We start from the raw sequence: 23,885 nt of genomic DNA, 5'->3' as shown, positions 1-23,885 counted from the left end.
AACTTTTATTTGCTATTTGAGACATCTAAATAAGCACAACATTTTATAACATAAAGCCCAACAATGTAAGTAGTTTTCACGTTTTTTGAATATCCTTAAATAGCTTCTGGTAGGAATGACATTGACATTTATTTTATATGTCAAGCGTCAAACAATTGTGTGTAGTTTGTAGTTTGTTTTTCCAGAACTTCCAGCCGAAATTGAAAATCAGATCAGAGGTAGCTGCTAGGAATGAGACTATTTGGAGTCTGCTTTCGTAAATCTATTTAACTATGGAGTCGAGTCCCTTAGACTATGTAGCACAGGCCTGCATGGACCTGACCGAGGCCATGGCAGCGGCGGGATCCGAAGCCGACCGGGATGCACTCATTATCAGCCATATAAAAAAAGTTTGGGCTGTTGTACCTCCTGTAGAAGACTTCAAGAAAAGTAAGTATTCCTAAGAAGTGCTAAACAACTGATATATGACTACATTCGCTCAAGAACCTACTGAATAGAGATCACTAATTTGTGATGACATGTATTCTATTTCTAGACTTGGAGTGGGTGAATGTATCAGAGCCACTGTCGCTAACCCAACACTGTTCGGAGAAGATTGTGGTCTTGGACTTTTGGACATATTGCTGCATTAATTGCTATCATGTCTTACCAGACCTGGCTCATATTGAGAAGTTACACAAAGTAGAAAATGGGCTGGTTGTGGTAAGCAAATTATTTAACTAATAAACTGTATATCTTTTAGGGTTTCATTTCTCAACAATCTTTTAAGTACTTGAATTACTAATATTTTAGCGTTTTATTTATGGATAAATTTGTTTATTCTTATGAGAAAATGTCTTAAACCATTATCTGCACTAATATTGGGTTGGCACAAAAGTAATGAGACACTTGGTTTACGTTTTATATTTTTTATTATTATTACAATACAAAAAGCTTAGTCGATGATGTAATCACCATTAGCATCTATGACTTCTTGCCAACGATCCGGCAAAGTTTGGATGCCTTTTGCCCAGAACTCTGATGGCTGTGCCTCGAAAATCGTTGTTCAACTCCACCTGTACATCATGGAAATCATTGAATTGTTTACCCCGCAAATGTCGTTTCAGGGCTCTAAACAAATGAAAGTCTGATGGTGCGAGGTCTGGAGAATAAGGCGGGTGGGGTATCGTCTCCCAGCCCAAGTTCTGCAGCTGTTGGCGAACGGTAGATGTGACATGAGGTCGAGCGTTATCATGTAGTAAAATTACAGTGGCTCGTCTTCATCGTTTTTTCTTGATAGCAGAAGATAGTTCGGTGAGCTGTGTTGAATATTTGTTAGCGTTTACAGTTTCATTGTGTAATAGTTCATGAAACAGCATGCCTTGCGAGTCCCAGAAACAACAAAGCAAAACTTTTAAGCGGTTCTTTTGACTCAGCTTCGGTTGAGTTGGTGGCGTTTCTTCTCGAGGCAGCCAAAAAGCACGACGTGTATCGTTCTCATAATAAATCCATGGTTCATTTCCCGTAACCAGATCAGTCAAAAACTCTTTACGTCGGGGTCGCAGCAAAAGTGATTGACAGATGGCGACACGGACTGCACGACTGGCGTCGGTAAGGATGTGCGGTACCCATCTAGCCAAAACTTTTCGATACCCAAGCTCATACAGATGGTATTCCACAGCGTGGTGACTGCAGTTAAGTGCTTCCGCTAATTCACGAGTAGTAGCATCAGGATTCGACTGTAGTTAGCGGCGTAAATCGTCATCATTGAATGCAGGTGGTCGCCCTGAGCGTGACTGACTTTCAAGGCTCCTGTCTCCTGATTTAAAACGATCAAACCATCTGGACACCGTGGCATGGCTTGTACTTCCAGCGCCCAATGCAGTGTTGATATTGTCAGCCGCAGCCCGCGCACTGTGGCCTAACAAGTACTCGTATAAGTAAAGTGTTCGAACTTGTCGCTCGTCCATTTTATTTCAATCTAACTAAACCAATCACGAGGGCGGCTTTATATACCCTCACATTAGAAGTACCTAGAATGTTCTACAACATACTAGAATATTATCGAAAACAATTAACTTAAGAAAGGAAATGTATAGAGTTTTGTAGAGTGTGTCATTACTTTTGTGCCAACCCAATAGTAAGGAATGTTTTCAACAATTTTTAATATAGTATGTTTCCATAATATATGGTAGGTATGTGCAGTCAGAATATACACAAAACAAGCTGCCTCAAGAGAGAATTGCTATGCAATACAGCTTGGTCTGTGAAGACTGACCTCACCCGGGTCTTTAGCTTTGCCTGAGGCATGTCTTAGGTGGACCAAACAGAAAAAGTCAAACATCAACTTAGTACAACATTTTTGCTCTTTATTAGAAAATGTACAGTAAAATAAACCTAGAACTTTATATTTTTTTGTATTGACAGATTGGAGTCCACTGTGCAAAGTTTAGTAATGAGAAGGATTCGGCAAATGTACTATCGGCGGTGCAGCGGTATGACATCCACCACCCAGTGGTGAATGATGCTGATAGCTCTGTGTGGGAGACCCTTGGGATTCGCTGCTGGCCTACTCTTTTAATTCTAGGTATTGTACACATACTTGTGATTTTTTTTCTATACATTAGTATGTATTGTCAATCAACATATGTTATATAATATTGCGCTAGCTTCTGCTCATTATTTTGTCTGCATGAAATGATGATGATGATTGTTAAAATCACCCTCCATGGCCTAACCCCACATCACATATAAATATAGGTAAATCTGTTCAACATTTAATTGTAAAAGTACAATACTAGGAGGTACTTAGATCTCTATCTATCTATTTAGCCCCTTTTTTCTGAATTAGAGTATATTTCTTAATTCAAAATCCGTAATAATCCGTAATGGAAATCCGTGATCTCTGCCTACCCCTCTGGGAAACAGGCGTGATTGTATGTTGTATGTATGTATGTTCTTAATTCAGTGTGGCGCTTGGCAAAGGCCTCCTCTAGCTCTTTCCATTGGGGTCTGTCTTGGGCCACTCTTTTCCACTTCAGGCCCGCTGCGAGATTGAGTTTGTCCTCCCATCTTTTTTGAGGTTTTCTGGCCCCTAGTACAACCTCGAGGGTATTAATCCATTATAATTTTGCTCCATTTCTCCTGCTTGTCTCTTAGCTTCTCTTAAATACACCCTGTTTTTATTGAATTCCGTCAACTTTAAAGGTCTGGCCACACATAGGGCGTTTTGATAGCAGCGTTAGCGGAGTGGATTCAGAGTGGATCGGCGGCGCATGCGCCGCTCTTTGAAAACGCTCGCACTCTGCTCCGCCTGGCGCACCGCCATCAACGCTACGCTAACGCTGCACTTACAAAACGCGGATGTGTGGCCGAGCTTTAAGGAAAGATTCTTTAGTTCAAATACAATCAATTTCTCTAAGAAACTAGCTAGACCAGGAAAAATAGCTTGACCTGGACATAATTCGATAACCGTAATTTTCTTTTTCTGTCGTATAAAGTATCATTAGTGATAGTTAAAATACAAATTATTAATCAAATTAGGGTTCTGATTCAATTTAAAAAAAAATAAAAACGAACTTTGAATATTTTTTGATTTTATAACTAAAGTATTAAATGTAATCCGGAAAAAGTGCTTGTATTATGTTGTGACACCTGCATTTCATATAAAAACATCTAATTTTTATAAATAATTCATACAGAACTATCATTTATAAAGAAGGTTTAGTAAGTTACACATTTTCAGGCGTATTTCACTAGAAAATATTGTTAACCGTAATCCTGCAATTTATTATGAATATAATATTACGTGTGTTGATAAATTATTAAAACTTATACCAATACTTTTGGCGCTTGTTCAAAATCTTAAATATTGATAATTTTAGGAAAGGAAAAATACCTAACTAAATTGAAAGATGGTAAATTTTGCCGTTAATATATTCTTAGTACTATACGAAATCAATTAAACAACAAATATGTAAGATTCATTACTTAATTGATATTTTTCTTACTTGCGCTTTAATATGAACGTTATTACCTGCAGAATAAGGTCGTGCACAGAGTAGGTATAGCTAGTATAGTAGTAGCGGGAACGGGCGGCGAGTCGTCAACACGTGTTTCGCTCGGCGATATCAAGGGCGCCGCGTTTTCAAAACGCTTCGATAACAAATATTTCACCGTCCAGTATAAGAGAGCTCCCTTATTACAAGTGACAAAAGTCATACAAATCAATTAGTCCGATAGGTCACGTTAAACTGGTCAAGTCGTTAGCTCAATAATAGTACCTATCGAGCTTGACGAGATGCTTGGATCACAACAACGTAATATGTATGAAAGCTTGCGGCGCTTAAGACTGTATTCTTTCGAGTCGTGTGTAACGTATTTTGGCGAGGCAAATTTGAAGCACAGTGCGTGTCTGTCTCACTCACTCTTACGGTAAACCTAATGAACTGTTTCACTTTCAGAGGATTTTTGAAGTAATATGGGTAATGTGACATTGTCGCGGTGAGGTCTTTCCGGTACAAATTTATCGGTGGATCTTTTCGGATTTGTGGACGATGAGCCGATGCGATGTCGCTTCATTTTGAAGTGTCGACTCTCGCGAGGGAGTTCTTAGAGGACCGCGAGGAGCGCGTGTGACTGTTGAGTTTTTGAATGATTTGAAGTTTGTGAATGATTTTATTTTGTGTGTATTTGTGTGGGCATGAGGTGTTTGTGTTGCGAGAGTCAAATCAATAATATGAGTGGTACAAATTTTATTAGGGGGCCTCATGTGTGAGAAACTCAACACTCGAATGCTGCGTAACAATGCGAGCCGAAATCGCCTAATCGGAAGTGTCCGACTTGGTATCGACTAATCTATACACGTTGTAACATGAGAAACCAGAAATCAAAACCTGGTTTCTGGTATCTGGTACCCGGTAACCGGTAACCGGTAACCGGTACCCGTAACCGGTAACCGGTAACCGGTATCCGGTATCCGGTATCCGGTAACCGGTATCCGGTAACCGGTATCCGGTATCCGGTAACCGGTATCCGGTAACCGGTATCCGGTAACCGGTATCCGGTAACCGGTATCCGGTAACCGGTATCCGGTAACCGGTATCCGGTATCCGGTAACCGGTATCCGGTAACCGGTATCCGGTAACCGGTATCCGGTAACCGGTAACCGGTAACCGGTAACCGGTATCCGGTATCCGGTAACCGGTAACCGGTGACAGGTCTCCGGTATTCGGTATCCGATATCCGGTTTCCCGTGTTCGGTTTCCCGTTTCTGGTTTGGTTTTGGTTTTGGTTTTAGTTTTAGTTCTGTTAGTTTAAACAAAAACAAAACTGAAAACGAAAACGGAAACCGAAACGGGAATGGAAACGAAAACCGAAATCGAAACCGAAACCGACACCGAAACTACACCAAAACCGACACCGAAACCAAGACCAAAACCGAAACCGAAAAAAATATTTAAGTTCCTAGAAGTAAAGAGTGACAGAGATAGCACTATAATCATTTAAGTTCCTGGTAGTAAAGAGTGACAGAGATAGCACTCATGTTAGTCAAACTCGTGGTATGTGCACTTCCCGCACACAGTAAAGAGTGACAGAGATAGCACTATAATCATTTAAGTTCCTGGTAGTAAAGAGTGACAGAGATAGCACTGTAATAATAAAATTTATGTTCCTGGTAGTAAAGAGTGACAGAGATAGCACTATCATAATTAAAGTTCCTGGTAGTAAAGAGTGATAGAGATAGCACTCATGTTAGTCAAACTCGTGGTATGTGCACTTCCCGCACACAGTAAAGAGTGACAGAGATAGCACTATAATAATTTAAGGTCCTGGTAGTAAAGAGTGACAGAGATAGCACTATAACAATTTAAGTTCCTGATAGTAAAGAGTGACAGAGAATAGAGATAGCACTATAATAATTTAAGTTCCTGGTAGTAAAGAGTGACAGAGATAGCATTTTTGTTATTTAAATTTCTGTTAGTAAAGAGTGACAGAGATAGCACTATTGTTATTTAAATTTCTGTTAGTAAAGACGTAAAGAGTGACAGAGAGATATCTCACGTTGATAACTCACGTTGGTCAAAGACGTGGTTTATGGACTACTATTTGGACCCCCCAATGTCACGCTTTTTTTAACCGACTTCAAAAAAGGAGGTTCTCAATTCGACTGAATGTTTTTTTTTTTTTTTTTGTATGTATGTTCCTCGATATCTCCGAGAATTGTGGACCGATTTTCAAAATTTTTTTTTTGATCGAACGGGTATAACCCCGAGATGGTCCCATTGGCACCAAGTCAGGGTCTGATGATGGGATCCTGGAGAAATCGAGGGAACTCTTCAAATGTTATAGGCACATGTAATGTTTTTAGTGTATTTTTCAAAGGTAAACCAGTATTTACGCCTGATGGTAATAATTTTATGTGGCTGAGCTGATGATGGAAGGTCAACTCCTCAATGGTTAGGAGTTAAAGGATAATTCTTTCACTAGTGTACATGTATTCGGACTGATACATATAATATCAATAGGAACCACTAAAAATCAACAAATAAATAAACTTTTTTAACAAAAAATAAAACCGCCTTCAAAAATAAGCGCGTTACAAAACACGGAGAAACTAAAAAGCAAAAAATAATAAACCTTTGAATTCAGATTTCTTATCGTATTGCAATAATCTAAACATCCAAATTATAAACAAATAAATTATTTTTGGAGTCGGTGCCAGCCTGCGTATGGTTGGGTGGGGCAAACAGGCAATAGCAAGGCGACGAACAGGTCTGGTACCGACTGCAAAAATAATTGATTTGTTTATAATTTGGATGTTTAGATTATTGCAATACGATAAGAAATCTGAATTCAAAGGTTTATTATTTTTTGCTTTTTAGTTTCTCCGTGTTTTGTAACGCGCTTATTTTTGAAGGCGGTTTTATTTTTTGTTATAATCCTTTAACATGGATTGTCACATTTAGTAAGTAAATAAGTAAGTAAGTAAGTAAGTAAATATTCTTTATTGCACCATTTTACATGTTATATGTATACAGAATGTTTAGTGAGAGTATAACTAGGTAACAACAGGCGGTCTTATCTCTTCCAGACAACCTTAGGGTAGCTGGAAAAACGGAACAGAAACAAAAGTTAACAGGCAGTGCAAGAACAAAAAACGTATGACGTAATATATGAATGACGCCTAAAGATTGAGAGAGACAGCAATATTGTTCTTCAAATTCGTGGTAGTGAGAACAGGGTGCGTAGCCGAATGGCACAAACGCTCACGAAACGAAACGCTAGTAGATATCTATCTCTATCGCTCTTGCGTATTGGCGCGACAGAGCCAGACTGCGTTTCGTTTTCGTTTCGCGTCGGAGAAATGGCATTCGGCTACGGGGCCTGAACAGAGACAGCACTATGTATCGCGCGGCCGCCGACTACGCAAGTCGCCGCGTAATTATAATAACCGTTCGGCTCCTTTTTAGATCGTGTACAGTCAACAACACAGCTGGCAAGACAAAGTGCCAAAAATATGTATAGAGTATTTTATTTCCTGTACAAGTGTTGGTACTTGGTACATTAAGGTGTGTGTATACATATATTTGGCACTTTATCTGTATTCACAGCTGAGTTGCTGACTGTACCAATAACGATCAACTATGAACTTTTGTGGTTTGTTTTAAATAGTTCTATGCAGATATAGATTAGAATACCTATTCTATCGGTACTTTTTGTATATGTTATTATAATAACTGGACAAAATAATTATAATCAGTGCCGGCGCACTCCGCGATCACGATTCTTTCGCCGAGCTACAAGGCCTTGATATATAGGATGTATTATTTTATCAGCAACAAAAATATGTGATGATATTGAATTAAGGCAAAACAAGACATATAAACGCTCTCCATTATTTCCTCCCTGGTTTATGAAGCTAGAACAATGATTTTTAACACATACGAAATTCGTACACTGAAATAAAGTGATGATACTATAAATATACTCGACATTCAAAGTCGATAATCTAGTGACGTGAGAAGTTATTGATATAACAGAATTTTGCACAAAATAGGCTCACCCTTTGATATTGAAAATGCCGCCACTCTATAAAACAAACAGACCGCACACGAGCAGCCGACATTAAATTCTATTGCACGGCGCGAAGGTCGAAAGCCGCGCCCGCACCTGGGCGTAGGTAGCGAGATCGGGTGCACGTGCGCTTACCTTTGAAATCGCCGACACGCAGGTGTCGCCGTTCGCCCTCTCTTTTCATTTATGTTTCTGTTTCAATCGGTTAGCCGTTTGCCGGCCGGCAATAAAGGTTGTTTTTTTAACCGACTTCAAAAAAAGTAGGAGGTTCTCAATTCGACTGAATGTTTCTAAGGGTTCCGTAGTCAACTAGGAATCCTTATAGTTTCCCCCTGTCTGTCTGTCTGTCCGTCCGTCCGCGGATAATCTCAGTAACCGTAAGCACTAGAAAGCTGAAATTTGGTACCAATGTATCAATCACGCCAACAAAGTGCAAAAATAAAAAATGGAAAAAAATGTTTTATTAGGGTACCCCCTACATGTAAAGTGGGGGCTGATTTTTTTTTCATTCCAACCCCAACGTATGATATATTGTTGGATAGGTATTTAAAAATGAATAAGGGTTTACTTTTACTAAGATCGTTTTTAGGGTTCCGTAGTCAACTAGGAACCCTTATAGTTTCGCCATGTCTGTCTGTCCGTCCGTCCGTCCGTCCGTCCGTCCGCGGATAATCTCAGTAACCGTTAGCACTAGAAAGCTGAAATTTGGTACCAATATGTATATCAATCACGCCAACAAAGTGCAAAAATAAAAAATGGAAAAAAATGATTTATTAGGGTACCCCCCCTACATGTAAAGTGGGGGCTGATATTTTTTTTCATTCTAACTCCAACATGTGATATATTGTTGGATAGGTATTTAAAAATGAATAAGGGTTTACTAAGATCGTTTTTTGATAATATTAATATTTTCGGAAATAATCGCTCCTAAAGAAAAAAAAAAGTGCGTCCCCCCCCCCTCTAACTTTTGAACCATATGTTTAAAAAGTATGAAAAAAATTGTTCTAGGAAAATTGTTTTGAACTTGATAGGTTCAGTAGTTTTTGAGAAAAATACTGAAAACTACGGAACCCTACACTGAGCGTGGCCCGACACGCTCTTGGCCGGTTTTTGATCATATTAATATTTTCGGAAATAATCGCTCCTAAAGGAAAAAAAAGTGCGTCCCCCCTCCCCCCCTCTATATTTTGAACCTTATGTTTAAAAAAATATGAAAAAAGATCAAAAAAGTAGAACTTTATAAAGACTTTCTAGGAAAATAGTTTTGAGAAAAATACGGAAAACTACGGAACTCTACACTGAGCGTGGACCGACACGCTCTTGGCCGGTTTTTTTGTTACTCGATATCTCCGAGAATCGTGGACCGATTTTCAAATTATTTTTTTAATCGAACGGGTATAACCCCGAGATGGTCCTATTGGCACCAAGTCCCAGGCGGCGCGGCGCGCGCCACGCCGCCGCCACGCCGCCTGGGGCGCGTCTTACGTCCTTCCTATACAAAATGTACTGAGGAGACGATTTTTGAATTACACTCAGGTGGCGTGGCGCGGACGTCCGTTGCGCGCCCCGAGACACGCGACGCTCTGGTGTGGCCGGTACCTTACGTCCCTAACCTATTAACCGATCCGCCGCGGTGACGCGGCCGGTGCGCGGCGCGCTCTCCCAGGCCCGCGCCCCGCGCGCTCCCCCGCCCCGCGACAGCCGCTCTACGACAACTTTGCACCCTTTTAAATTACTGACATTTACAGTTTCTTAAGCGCGACCTTCACAGTATTAATTTTGATAAAATCATGATTATAGTACACAAAAACCTGGTCTTAAGCAAAAAAATCTCAGTTACAATTTATACCTACTGAGAAATTCATGTTTATTTAAGCGTTAAAAATATATGTTTAAGATCGGTGTTAAATGTCTATATATACTTAATACAATGCAAATTGATATATATATCATGGTCACCATTTTTACCTACCTAGATATTCACATTAAATGAAAACGGTAAAAAAAAGTACACAAGCAGATTTATTTTCTGTGTAATATCGCTAATAACTGATCGCATCTGAGTGCACCACAAAGTTAATCTAACAAAGTTTTCGGTTAACTATTTTGCTGTTAGCGAAAAGTGGGATAATGTACTTTATCTCATGATTTTTATAAGATATGAATACGATCGTATTTTTTTTTATCTATGTACATAATTACTATTTGATGCTTAATAATAATACCCAATAAAATATCAAAAAGGACGAGTTATTGAATTATGTCCAGGGTACCTTACTTTTACTCCACTAAGCGTCCTAACTCAATACGGTTATCGAATTATTAAAAAAATAAATTTAATTACTGAACACCTGTGTGGCATCCCTCACCACTTCCTAATGTTATTTGTTTTGACATGTGCCGTCAAACAAGTCAAGTGACAATGACTGATTAAGGTCCTCTCACACTAATTAATCTATTTATTATGCATGGAAACGAAAACATTTTTTTTTCGAATTTAACAAAAAGCGATATACAGGCTGGATGCTGATGATGAACCTAACTGCGTGTCGAATTTAACGGAAAACAAAAAAACACGGTGTATTGATTTCAAAATCAAGGTAACAAAATAAAAAGAGCATGTTTATTATGTTATTACAGGAAACAAATTATTATTTTTTAAGTTTTGGAAAAACAAAAAAAAAATATTAGAAAAGCATTATAGCTTTTATAAACTTTTACAGGTCCTGGCAACAAGCCAATGTTTGTCCTGACAGGTGAAGGGCACCGTGACGAACTTGTATGGTTCGTGGGCGCAGCGCTGCGACATTTCACTGGCAAGATCGCTACTACTCCCCTACCGATAGGTGTCTCTAAGCATCTGAAGGCGAAAGCTGATGATGTGCTGCGGTTTCCTAGTAAGGTATGTATTGTAATGGGCCAATGTTTCTCCTGAAGGGTGAAGGGAACCAAGTTGTTTTTACAACAAAAATGTACACCGTGTCCAATAAGTTTGAATACAGCACAAATAGCCAATAAAACAAAATGAACAAATAGTTACTACATTATTATTATATTTTATGAATGGCACTCTTATTTACTACATTCACAACAAATGTTTTGGAATAACTCCAGCATTAACTTGTTTACCAGCCTCAAACGCTTCTCAAACGGATCACACGCGGCACGCACCGTTTTCTTCACATTTCATCCCAAATACTCTCGATAACCTTTTTGAAATGATCTAGGTTTATGATTTTATAAAAATTTAGTCTTCATAGCATGTATGACCATACAAAATAGTCTAATACGCCTAGACCTGGAGGCCTGGGTGGCCACTCATGTTTCGGATAAAAAAACTGCCAAATTAGTCTGAAACTACGCTAGAATACCATTTGCCGAATGTGCTGGAGGTGCGTCTTGTTGGGACACATGATACTCATTCCCAAGCATCCTTTTTAACTTTAAGGCATTTTTTTCTCTAAAACCTTGGTTTTAAAGAAAAAAACGTTGATTTTAACGCTTTTATCTGTAAGTACTGAAGGTAGTTTACCTCGCTTACATACTGCATCCCACACCTGGGCCGATGGTGAGCTCTGGAACCTAGGCACATTTTTCTAGTTGCCCGGAACGTTATCTATCCTCGGTACCCATAATAGTTTATTTTGGACACGTGGCGTCTGTTTTATCACATACAGATTCTCCTTATAAAAAATAACTCGTCACCTGCGTGCGAGCAAGTATTTTGTTGGCACTTTACCTCTTTGTTTTTCTTAGACACTTCGGAAATTTCATGTACTTTGTGCTTGTATTTTATTAAGAGGAATATACTCTTTAGTTTAAATAAGAATTTGATGGCCTGTGACCCCTATATCTTTAGAACTGAGGTAAAATGTGAGTATTCGGACTTATTGGACACGGTGTATAGTCATGAACATGACAAAAACCAGAGTTTTTTAAGTGACTAATCCTTGAAAGGTTTATTCAAGCTTGCATCACATTTGTATTGTGCAGTACCACGATGTGTACCTCCCTTCGAATTCTGAACAGCTAAATATATTAAAGAAGAAACTGACTGACTGACATATCAACGCACAGCCGAAACCGCTGGTCCTAGAGATCCCAATTTTGGCACGTAGGCTCCTTATAAGGTGTAGAGGAGCACTCTAAGAAAAGGTTTTTCAAAATTCACCTAAGGGGGTTAAATGGAGGTCCAAAGTTTGTATGGGAAAAAAAGATTAGGTACGCGAGCGAAGCCGCGGGAAAAAGCTAGTTGATTATATTTGATACTATTTTTTTTTTTGTTTTCTACGCTGTAGGTGGCCTTGAATCCATTTTACAAAGGACGTTCAGAAGAGCCTTTCCTGGCGATCGCAGATACGGGAAACCATCGAGTATTGATAACGGACTGCTCAGGGGTTATCCTGAGAATTATTGGAGGTCCGGATCCTGGTTTCAAAGATGGAAGTAAGTTCAAACATCAAGACTTGTATTATTGTCTGTTCGTAGTTTCGTTTAAGTGCTTCATTGTAATCGTGAATTTTCACGGCCACATCTTATAAATGGAATGGTATCCAATTTTCCACTTCTTATGCTTTAAGTGCAGTAAGGTCCTATCTGAAGTTCAAACAGGAATTCTGATAAATCTAATTATTATTAAAAATTATCTTAAAGCATGAAACAAGGAATCTTTAGGCATTATTATTTGTGCCGTTTGTATATCCGAGGTCTTATATAGAGAGAGTACGTCGTAGACGTCGCATCGGACCGATAGATGGCGCCATCGTTCGTTGTAAGTCGCTCCGGCGTCACACCGCCGCGATGTTGGTAGTCCCGTTTTCCCCACCTGCAACATAAGGCTCCTACGCGCCCCGGCCCGCCACCAGCCACCCTCATTGTTTCGTCGAACGCCGAAGTGACCGGTTGTCGCGTATTCCGTTCGAACATTTTTACAGCATGGTGTCTCGAAATTAATCTTTTAGTTTCTATTTCCTTGTTACTCCTGGTCAAACCAGAGTTATTCGTGTTTTTATTTAAAAAGTGGCTTATAACGTTTCGGAATTATGAAATTTTTCAATTTCAATTTTCACCGTCAATTCTTTCTTCCCTTTTAATTTACGCTCGTTCTTCTTGAATAATGAGATATATTATGCCTCGCTAGCGATCATTATTCGTCTTTCGGGGTTCTCACGATAGAAATGAACGAGCGGTGCTTTATGATTCTACCCACTTTTTTGTAAGAAAGTTCCATGCTGCAAAAATCGTTACCGTTAATCAGTTTTCTTTTTAAACTATTCGCATTTCCGAGACTAAAGTAGGAAGTGTTATCCGCGTATTAAAAGTTTCGCGCGAGAATATAAGCGGTAACGTAGGTAAGTTGCTCCGCCGGGGACCACGTGCTCCGGGGACCACGTGCTTCGCGACCTGCGGGCTGCGCGACCTGCGGGCTGCGGCGGCGGCGGCGGCGGGCGCGGTGGAGGAATACCGCGCTCCAAGGAGGTTTGAATTTCTCCGACGAATGGGTGAGCAGATTCATATTATTTTAGAAAGAACATGTTCGGTTTCCGATTCGGTGCGGAGGCCCCAAACCACGTGTCGGCGCCGGAACTTACTGTAGCGCTGCGATAGCGCCACTGACCGCGGCAGTGTTGTCCGCCGCGTCGGCGCCGCCGAAGTTGCGTAGAAGTTGCCTCCTCGTTAACGATGGCCATCTCTGCGGTGCCGCCGAACAACGTTGTGGCCGCCACATAGGCGTCGCGTGCGACGCTGTAAGTATGTCTGCTGCTGCCCCGACGCGAGCGCCGCGCCGTTAGTGATCTGTCGTCAATATGCAGGCTACCAGCGCGGCCACCTTCTGCCCCCGCCTACAACGCCGCGAGCCTGCTGAAGCTGTCCACCAATATCGCTGGCCGCCACGCTTATGCTGGCGCCTCGATGGTGATGCAGAGCGTTCGTCTGCCGTGACAACGCCGCGATCCTGCTGAAGCTGTCCACCAGTATCGCTGGCCGCCACGCTTATGCTGGCGCCTCGATGGTGATGCAGAGCGTGCGTCTGCCTTGACAACGCCGAGAGCCTGCTGAAGCTGTCCACCAATATCGCTGGCCGCCACGCTTATGCTGGCGCCTCGATGGTGATGCAGAGCGTTCGTCTGCCATGACAACGCCGCGATCCTGCTGAAGCTGTCCACCAGTATCGCTGGCCGCCACGCTTATGCTGGCGCCTCGATGGTGATGCAGAGCGTGCGTCTGCCTTGACAACGCCGCGAGCCTGCTGAAGCTGTCCACCAATATCGCTAGCCGCCACGCTTATGCTGGCGCCTCGATGGTGATGCAGAGCGTTCGTCTGCCGTGACAACGCCGCGATCCTGCTGACTGTCCACCAGTATCGCTGGCCGCCACGGTTATGCTGGCGCCTCGATGGTAATGCAGAGCGTGCGTCAGCCCTGACAACGCCGCGATCCTGCTGTAGCTGTCCACCAGTATCGCTGGCCGCCACGCTTATGCTGGCGCCTCGATGGTGATGCAGCGAGCTCATCTGCCGTGACAACGCCGCGATCCTGCTGAAGCTGTCCACCAGTATCGCTGGCCGCCACGCTTATGCTGGCGCCTCGATGGTGATGCAGCGCGCTCATCTGCCGTACGCCGCGACCCTGCTGAAGCTGTCCACCAGTATCGCTGGCCGCCACGCTTATGCTGGCGCCTCGATGGTGATGCAGAGCGTTCGTCTGCCGTGACAAGCCTCAGTGGTGATGCGGAGCGTAATACTGTTAACCGCTGCACAGGCGTCGCAATCCTTCTGCTGCGTCTGCCGTGACATCGCCGCAAGGTACTTGAAGTTTTCCACCGGCGTCGTCGGCCGACACGCTGATGCTGGCGCCTTGATGTCTCCTCGATCGCACGAGGTAAGATTGCAGACGCGGCGACCTTCATCGCGCCACCGAGCGCAATACTGCGGCTGCCGCGAAGGCGTCGCTAATTTTCCTGCCGCGTCTGCCGTGACGACGCCGCGAACTCTGTTGATGCTGTTCACCGATGTAGCTGACTGTCATGCTGGCGCCGGTGCCTCCCGCGCTGACGGCGGCGACCTCGAGAGGGCCACCGAGCACGATACTGCGTGACGCGACAGGGGCATCGAAGACGCCTTTCGAGCTGACGACGGCCGTCTCAATCTCACCGCCGAACGTAACATCGTCTGCTGCAGTGACAAGCTGGTAAGATTGCTGATGTGGTCCCTTGGTACTGCTAGCCGCCACGCTGATAACGCCCGTCGCGCCTAAGATGTCACGCTCACCGCGAGCACTGTCTTCCCCTACAATGGTGCCACGACCATATCCGGGCTCCGTCTGCTACGGTATCGTTGCAGACTCTGTTGCTGACCAGGCTGATACTGCCCTCCAATGTGACGCCGGGCGCCGCTATCAGCTGACATCCCGTACACTATGGTATCCACTCTTCTCTTTCCAGTTCCCGTGAAGTACTTCGACAGTATTTACACTCTATTTTGACCAATGACTCCTCCGTCGCCGAAGTGAGAACAGATAAATTCTAAAGATGCTACGTCCTAACGTGGCTTGGCCACCCATAGTTGAACGAGGTAAGACGTCAATAACCGGACGAGGAGCCGCACTGCTGCGAGGGTGTCCTGACGATGTTCGCGAGCTATCTAATCGGAGAGGCGCCTCGCGAGACGACCCTGTGATTCCTGTACGTCGCTCATTGTGTAGGTCAAAGACATCGTAAAGGTTTGCGGAATTAAAAAAAAAAAAAAAACTCTCTCAGAATGTCCAGATCTGAATTCGAGCCAGCGTGCTGCATCCTGAGCGTGCGTCTGTTTACCGGGCGGACACCAAAACCGATCGGTAATCTGGCCGCGGGGGTTCCAAGTACACGACGATTTCCCGGAGGCTTGTGGCGCCCCCTGTCCATTCGAGAGATTAACTTATTCGCCGAGCCTCTAATAAACAAATTGGGAAAAATAAACCCGCTTCGCCTTAGTGAACTTGAGATTCCAGCTCAAAGCGAAAGGGGCCAGGAACTCAGGAGGACTTCAGTAGTTATCATCTGGCTCGACTATACTGAATTAATATAGAGCTTGATTCGATCGTAGAACCTGATTTCATAAATTTCACAACTTTCGTAGTCTACAGAGGGAGGTTGGTTTCCAGCATTACCTCGTACAGCTGCCGATAGCTGTAGGCCAATCGCTCCTGTTTTGCTTGCATTTGCAGCCCGATAAGACCTTAAATAATCGGAATATTGTACAAAGTAAAGCTCTTCCGATGGAAAATAATCTTCAACAGGCGGTGGCGCTGGCGACTGAAGTGACATGCAGCCGGATTAAGGTTCGCATAGCACTATATGCTATGCACAGTTCGGTTGTATGTTATGTTATGCTGTACGATGGCAGGACTACATCTCTTCGGTTACGAGTAACTACGACAGTAACTGCTGACTCCAACAGACTGTCGTACGAGGTCAGTATGCACCCCCTGGGAGCCAAGTAAGTGACCTTCGGTGACCTCGCCTTCTTCTGCTTCGCCCGTCATCGTACCTCTTCGTCTGCGAGAGCCCTGCATTACGCCGTACAACGGTACGTATTAAGCCTCCGCCACACATAAAGCGCATTCCGCTTCGCTAACGCTACGCTATCAGCGCGCTGAATGCGCGCGCATTCCGCTCGCGTCCCGCGCGCGTTGCGCTCGCAATCCGCGCTCGTTAGTTCCCGCTAGTGCCCACTGGGCGCAACGCCAGCGTTTGTGCGGTGCACCGCCATTATTGCGCTCCGCCTACGCTCTCAAAGCGCGCATGTGTGGCGGTGTTTTAATTCACCCCTTGACCTGCTACCACGACGTGTTCAGCAACCACCAGCGATGCGACACGGACGTCACCTCTCAGTCTACACTGTCGACCTTCATTGCACGAAGTAGAAATCCGTCGCATCGGGTTTTGGATTAGGTAATGGATTACCCTAAGAGTCAATGACTGACTTGAAGAAATCGACTGATACCTCCGTCCAGTGTAGTAGCAATCGACAGCGCTCGTACTTTTCATCTTCTAGGCTAGTTTTACCGAGCGATCGGTATCCTCAAATGCCCTCACTAAAAAGAGTTCAGAGTTCAGGAGTCTCGCTTGTAACCGCGCTCGCTTGACGCGAAATAGTCTGATCGAAAATACCAGTATCGTAACAAATAGCCCTCGGGCGCGTGAGTGATGACCTTTTTCTGTGTTTGATATGGACGTAAGACGTTGGACTTTAAATAGTCATATCAAAGCTAATATTGATTTAGATAATTTTTACGAAGGGTTGACAAAAGCAGTATCAATTACGTTACCCTGCTACAGTACAGATAGTTACACTACTTTTACAGTTAATTTCCACACTTTGTGTCTGAAATTGGGTTTATAATAACCTGATAAAATAACGTGTCTGTTAATAATAAAAGTGTATCTAAGGTTTTTTGTATCTTGTTCAAGTCAGCCTCGCCTACAATGTATAATAATGTCATTTCTCTAACTATTCGCTGACTAAAGCTAAACGTCATCACGAAAATCTCTTTAGGCGTTTCTGGCACCGAGATATTCGCGGATCGAAGGCGATTTCGACTGATACATCTGTCAAATCGGTTCAACAACCGATTCACTTATTCTTCTATGCTATGCCAATAGGGCTACCAAAGGCTTGCGCGCCAGCTGACTCGCCACCAGGAGATAATAAACAGGTCTCTATATAAGACCTCGGATATACAAACGGCACAAATAATATAAAAATTTTACCTTCCAATAAAATTGTTATTATTTTGCCTGGTATATCCGAGGTCTGAGTGATGCCTTCCTGGTAGGCTTAATATACCGTCGGCACTTCTCCTCAACAATGAGGGTGGCTGGTGGCGGGCCGGGGCGCGTAGGAGCCTTATGTTGCAGGTGGGGAAAACGGGACTACCAACATCGCGGCGGTGTGACGCCGGAGCGACTTACAACGAACGATGGCGCCATCTATCGGTCCGATGCGACGTCTACGACGTACTCTCTCTATATAAGACCTCGGATATACCAGGCAAAATAATAACAATTTTATTGGAAGGTAAAATTTTTATATTTATTTCGTATCTACATGTAATTACAAAATGAATTGTTAAGTACATTATGTACTGTATCATATAATGGCTTTTGTCCGTCGTCACATTAGTCACAAGTGCTTGGACATATAAAAAGTTAATGAATCCAACTAACAGATAAATATGTGATTAAAACGATTGTACGCAAAAACACCACTGAAAGTTCACTTAAAAACCTGCATTTATTCGTCAGAGTTCCACGAGGCGGCGCTAAATTCGCCGCAGGGCGTGTGCTGGTTGCTCGGCAGTGTGCTAGCAGTGTGCGACACGGGCAACCATGCGCTGCGGGCGCTGCATCTCGACGAGGGCACCGTGGAGGTGCTCGCGGGCAGCGGCACGCAGGCCTCGCACGGCGACCAGGGTGAGTAAATACAGCAATAAAATTATATTCTGTGTAAAACTATGTTGCTAGTTGACTTCTGTTATCGAATTTAGCGTTCACTATTTTTTTTTCCATTCTGCGTGATGTACATAGATGTGTCTGTGGTTGATACAATAAGCCCTTAACCTCTAGAGACTCGCGTCCTTGAACCTCAATTGAGTTTTGACTTTTGGTCAATTCGTTAGAGTTAAATTGAAAACTGAAACCCGGTCGTCAACAAGATAAGGCAAGGGATAGTCTGAGGATTCCTTACAAGTTCTTTTGCCCTACTTTTTCTCGTATTTCACCCGAATGATCCTTGATATTATTTCGACTTTACATATTAATAACTTACGTATGTTTCAGGTGGCAAATGTCTCGGATTCCAAGCGCTTTCTTCACCCTGGGATGTGGTACTATACCGCACGCCTGACATGGACATGTCCGTACGGCCGCTGCTGCCTCCGCCGCCGCCGCCGCCCGGGCAGGCCGCGCTGCCTAAAGATGATAAGGAGGAGGAAAAAGGTGGGGCTCAACAGTTCCCGTTCATGAGGACACGCTAGGATCGAGGGCATCTCGTGTGATACTATACAGCACGACCACGGATGATTTTATTAATTCTGTTGCGGTACTAATTCACGAAAAAAATGTACTGTTTTGTACTTACGTTTAAAAAAATGTACCCTTATGGTTTTGGAGTTTCGACATAGGGGCCGTGGTCGTGCTAGGTAGTTACTCCCTGGCACGACCACACTATGTTTGGAGTTTTTAAATTTCTGTTGCAGTACAAATAAATGAAAAAAAATGTACTTTTTTGTACTTACCTTTTAAAAAAAAACACCCGCATGGTTTCGGAGTTTTGACATGGGTTGTGGTCGTGCTAGATAGGTACTTCCTGGCACGACACTGCTGTATAGTATCACACGTCATTTCCCCACAGAGCTCTCTGGCCGCTGACCGCTGTCACAGCTGCCGCCGTGAGTAAACGTGTTGCAACACACTATTCATGTTTAAAAAGTTGACTACAGTTTTTTTTAGCTTCTTAACCATGCCACGCAATTCGGTAATGTTACTGACGTAATGATCAATTTTATATTTAACTAGGAACTTAACATAAGCTTTTGTTTCAGATAAGAAAGATGAAAAACGTCGAGTACTGCTCGTGGCTTGCGCGGGTTCGCATCAAATCTGGGCGCTGTTCTTGGACACCACTATTTGGTGGAAGTACAAAACTTTTACTGAAGGTATGAAATATATATACCTCATGCTCTATACACCGTGTTTCACTTAACACTAAAAACCTGAAAACCGTTTGTTCAGAATCGAGAGTAGAATCGATTGAGCTATATCTTGATGGGGGTAATATTTTTATTTAAATTAGTATTATTAGTTACTTTTTATGTGCCTATTCTATTGTATTCATAATAAAACATTGTGTATATCGCATTGCTAGAGGTTGTTTACCTTTTTCAGTATTTGGGGGTATTAATACTGGCTGGTTACTTGGACGATTATTTTTTCCGCTACGAGTTTGACGTTGTTTGTCAATTTCATCTTAATGTTTATCATAAATCACAACAAATTGAACTCGTACCTAATTACAACCTTGTCATTTTGAATATTGGGTTTAAATTTGCTTACTGCGATTACCTGTCCAATTTGAAGTTTACTGTGACAAAGCTTTAAAGTCTTTTACAGTGACATCGTAGCTGTCTATTGGTAAACCTTATGTCGTTGCAGTAACGTACACAAATAAATAGTTTAATGGTTTATGATGGTAGTTAGCAATTATTTTATTGAGTGTAGAGCTAAAAGTCACGTAGAGCTGTACAGAAAATTAAAAATTCAATTTAAAAAAAAGTAACCATCAGATTAAAAAATTAATACTCTAGATGAGTTTAAAAAAATAAAAATCAGTTGGGGTGTCTGAGGTTTTGAGTGGTACCGGAAACACGTTGTATATGTATAAGTTTTTAAACTGTGTATTCCGCTTTATTCCATTTTTTCATCCGGTTCAATTCCCGTCGGAAGCGTAAATCTCTCAATTTTTTCCTTTGATATAAATAACTGGGTACTTATATCAGTTACAGTTATTAAAGCGTTAAGTAACACACATGCAATTTTTAAAGAATATAGACACGGTATCAGTACCAACAGTCAAAATATGTTACTTAAAGAGCCGAAGATTACATTTTTTTACCAAAGGTAGTGAGTGACTGGCCGTTTGGTTGAAGATGTTTCGAAAATACGAGTAATATGTTGGTATATCAGTCACGATTGGAATTCAGTTTTGAATGCTAATCGAAATTGAGCTTCAGTGATGTTTGTTTCCACTGTGGTACAGGTTTGTGCGTGTGCATCGCGGGCTCGGGCGCCGAGGCGGCGCGCAACAGCGCCTACCCCAACACGGCCGCCTTCGCGCAGCCCTCCGGCCTGGCGCTGAGGACCGGTAAGCTATTCTGCATGCGCGGATCCAGGGGGGGGGGGGTCATGGGGGTCATGACCCCCCCGGAGCCTAGGTTGGCCATACAAATAGTCCACGTGACCCCCTTCCTGGGGCCTGGGCCTTTACCACGTGACCCCCCCCCTGGACACGAAGCTGGATCCGCGCTTGCTATTCTGTACATTATATGTCATCGTATTCCGTACATATTTGGCTTTACTTCTCTAACCTTTTGAACGCAAAGAACTTAAACCCCTCGTAAAATGTGTCGCTAAATAAATATGATTGTAGCCATGGGAAGTTCCAAGCACCGTCGCGGCGAGGCCGATGATATTGCACAGTTTGTCGAATGTTTTCAAAGTTTAATAACATTACATGAATTGGCTTGAGCTCTCGTCATCACGTCATCGGCATCACGGGATCGGCTCGGGATTATGAGTATAATGGCACAAAGTTCAAAGGGTTATCATTGCCTAAAAGCACGCCTTAACAAATAGAAAACTAAATATTAGGTACTTGCAAGGACAAAAAAATAACCAAAACGCTACACTTGGCTTTGAATTACCTAAACATTACAAAAGCTGTTTTTGAGAAAAGATATAAAATTTGGATCTACCTATTTAGAATAAACGCCTTATAAACGAAAGTTGTCACACAAAACCTGATTGAGTATCGACGTTTTTCGTAAAACGTGAAGGGTATGTACTTGGTGTGCTATTTTCTAGGAGACTTGCGGAAACTAAACTTATTTAACAAAAAGGTGATATTCTGCTTATTCTTCGTTCTTTTATGGGTTAGTTTAATTTGCATAATTATTTTTATTGCTTGCTTACGCCATGGATATTAAATGATACTAACAACCTGCATTTTATTCCAACGTTTAATGCTGCTTATATTATTTTTAATGTGGTGGTCTCCTACTTAGATGCTTCGTTTAATACATAATTACATATCTATGTATTGTTTTAGGTTCAAGTCCTGAGGTATTTATTGCGGATTCGGAGAGTTCTTCCATAAGGAGGCTCGCTCTTTCCACGGGACAGGTCTCCACACTCTGCGGCGGCGACAGAAACCCTCTGGTAGGTTAACAACCATACAGTTATATTATTGTAACTAAGTTAAAACCATACGAACTAAGTTCCTTTGTTCCAGAACCTGTTCGCATTTGGAGATGTAGATGACATCGGCCAAGAGGCGAAACTCCAACACCCGCTCGGAGTCGCCTACTGCGAGTCGAACAAAACCCTCTACATAGCCGACTCCTACAACCACAAGATAAAAAAAGTCGACATCGGCCTCCAGAAGGTGACGACCCTCTCCCCCACTATGATCGAGACCACCGACCCCGTCAAGTTTAACGAACCTTCAGGGCTCTCAGCCAGTGCCGATGGGAAATATCTCTACATAGCGGACACCAACAACCATAGCATCAAAATCCTCAATATAACCAAAAACGTGTGCCAAGAATTCAAAGTTCGACTTCCAGAACCCAAGTTCACGGAGCCTGAGAATTTAATACTATACAAAAATGATCTCTTCGTCAATAGGAAGTGCGGTAACCTCATTATTTATTTCAACGTAAGTTTAGACGCGGAGACGAAGAATGTGAACTTCACGCCAGGAGCGCCGCAGAACTGGCATGTGTGCGTGCGGGATGACAACAATAAAGACGTCACCTTAAACGATTTCGAATTTGTAGACTGTCCACATAAAGGGACTAAACTACCCGGCAGAGTGGAAATGAAGCTCAAACATAGGACCAGTAAAACTCACTATCGCCTTTACCTGAGTTTCCAGACCGCACTCTGCGATGCGACAGTTTGTTTCTCTCACGCGTTCACCATCAGATCGACGATCCTCGTGCGGGATTCAGTAAAAATGGTCGAGTCATACAAAATCACTTGCAAAGTGAACCCAGTCAATCGGATGACCGATCGGTCGACCAAGCAGCCAAGAAAGCCTCCAACAAATGACCTTGATGTAGAATAGATATATTTCTAAGATTACATTTCACATCTTTGAACAAAACGCACATATGTTATTTTTAAGTTTAACCCGGTAACTGAGATGTTACGTATTTTTTTACGCTAATGAATTCTGTGAATGTTGTTGATTTATCTAATTAAGATTACATTTCGTATAACAAATTGTATGCGGTTTTTTATTTTCTTTTTAAATTGTGTTCATTACTTTTACACTTCGAGTTTATTGCCCATGAAGAAATATGTAAATTAACCCGTCGTCTGTTTCCGTCAAAAATTCATCACTGCTCCCGATCTTCAGCTAGTCTCAGCCAGCCCGCACCAGCCAACTTGCGGATGTCGTCACTCCATCTTGTCACAGGGCGTCCTACACCACGTTTGCCGAGTCGCGGTCTCCACTCAAAAAAACAAAATCAAAAAATTGTCATCAAATAATTAACTTTGATTTAAATTTTTAAAGTCGTCCTTATCAAACACAGACGTAGGGTTAAAATCAAAAAGAACATAACTAAATAACGTAAGAGAAAGCGTAATAATACTTACAACCCCCAATAACTTGCCTATTATCATATATTAAATATGCCTTGTTGCCATCGATTATTTGTAGATTGGCGTTAAGTGTCACTTTCGAGCCATAAATCTATGTCAAAAGTGACACTTATCGCCAGGGAGCGTACTTTTCGTGCCGATGACATCAATTTGACGTCACGCTCCATATAGGGTGATCACAAATTGTTTTATTGTAAATTGTTAATCATTAGTCATTAATCATTTTAAGTTATGAATTTCTTTGCATGGTAATGAATGCAAGAAGGATGGTGTGCTTTACGTTAGAGATGAATTCTCTTTTCTACGTATTTATTGTAATGTGTTGTTAACAATACTATTTAATTAAATTTGTGTATAAAAAAATATATATATTCACGTTTCACATTTCAAGTAGGTAGGTA

At 42.4% G+C, this 23,885-nt stretch overlaps 1 protein-coding gene across 1 annotated transcript; it reads left to right on the top strand.

Annotated features, from left to right (window-relative positions):
* Positions 1 to 170: 170 nt before the first annotated feature.
* Positions 171 to 23,103, top strand: LOC125227099 (NHL repeat-containing protein 2). The gene is made up of 11 exons (XM_048131306.1): positions 171 to 429; positions 536 to 702; positions 2,407 to 2,566; positions 10,779 to 10,957; positions 12,354 to 12,501; positions 18,343 to 18,510; positions 18,877 to 19,035; positions 19,641 to 19,754; positions 20,855 to 20,959; positions 21,923 to 22,032; positions 22,106 to 23,103. Exons 1-11 carry the CDS (start codon positions 273 to 275, stop codon positions 22,940 to 22,942), a joined length of 2,304 nt encoding a protein of 767 aa, XP_047987263.1. The 5' UTR covers positions 171 to 272; the 3' UTR covers positions 22,943 to 23,103.
* The last annotated feature ends 782 nt before the right edge of the window (positions 23,104 to 23,885 follow it).

Source organism: Leguminivora glycinivorella, chromosome 6, assembly GCF_023078275.1.
Source record: "Leguminivora glycinivorella isolate SPB_JAAS2020 chromosome 6, LegGlyc_1.1, whole genome shotgun sequence".
NCBI lineage: Eukaryota > Metazoa > Arthropoda > Insecta > Lepidoptera > Tortricidae > Leguminivora > Leguminivora glycinivorella.
Note: the sequence above shows the minus strand (reverse complement) of the source record. Positions and strands in the feature narration are given on the sequence as shown.

Excerpts from the sequence above, each read along its gene's own strand:
- LOC125227099 (XM_048131306.1), top strand. The coding sequence starts at position 273 with ATGGAGTCGAGTCCCTTAGACTATGTAGCACAGGCCTGCATGGACCTG. Across the intron at positions 19,755-20,854 it reads GTACAAAACTTTTACTGAAG|GTTTGTGCGTGTGCATCGCG; the intron begins GTATGAAATATA and ends ACTGTGGTACAG. Across the intron at positions 22,033-22,105 it reads GCGGCGACAGAAACCCTCTG|AACCTGTTCGCATTTGGAGA; the intron begins GTAGGTTAACAA and ends CCTTTGTTCCAG.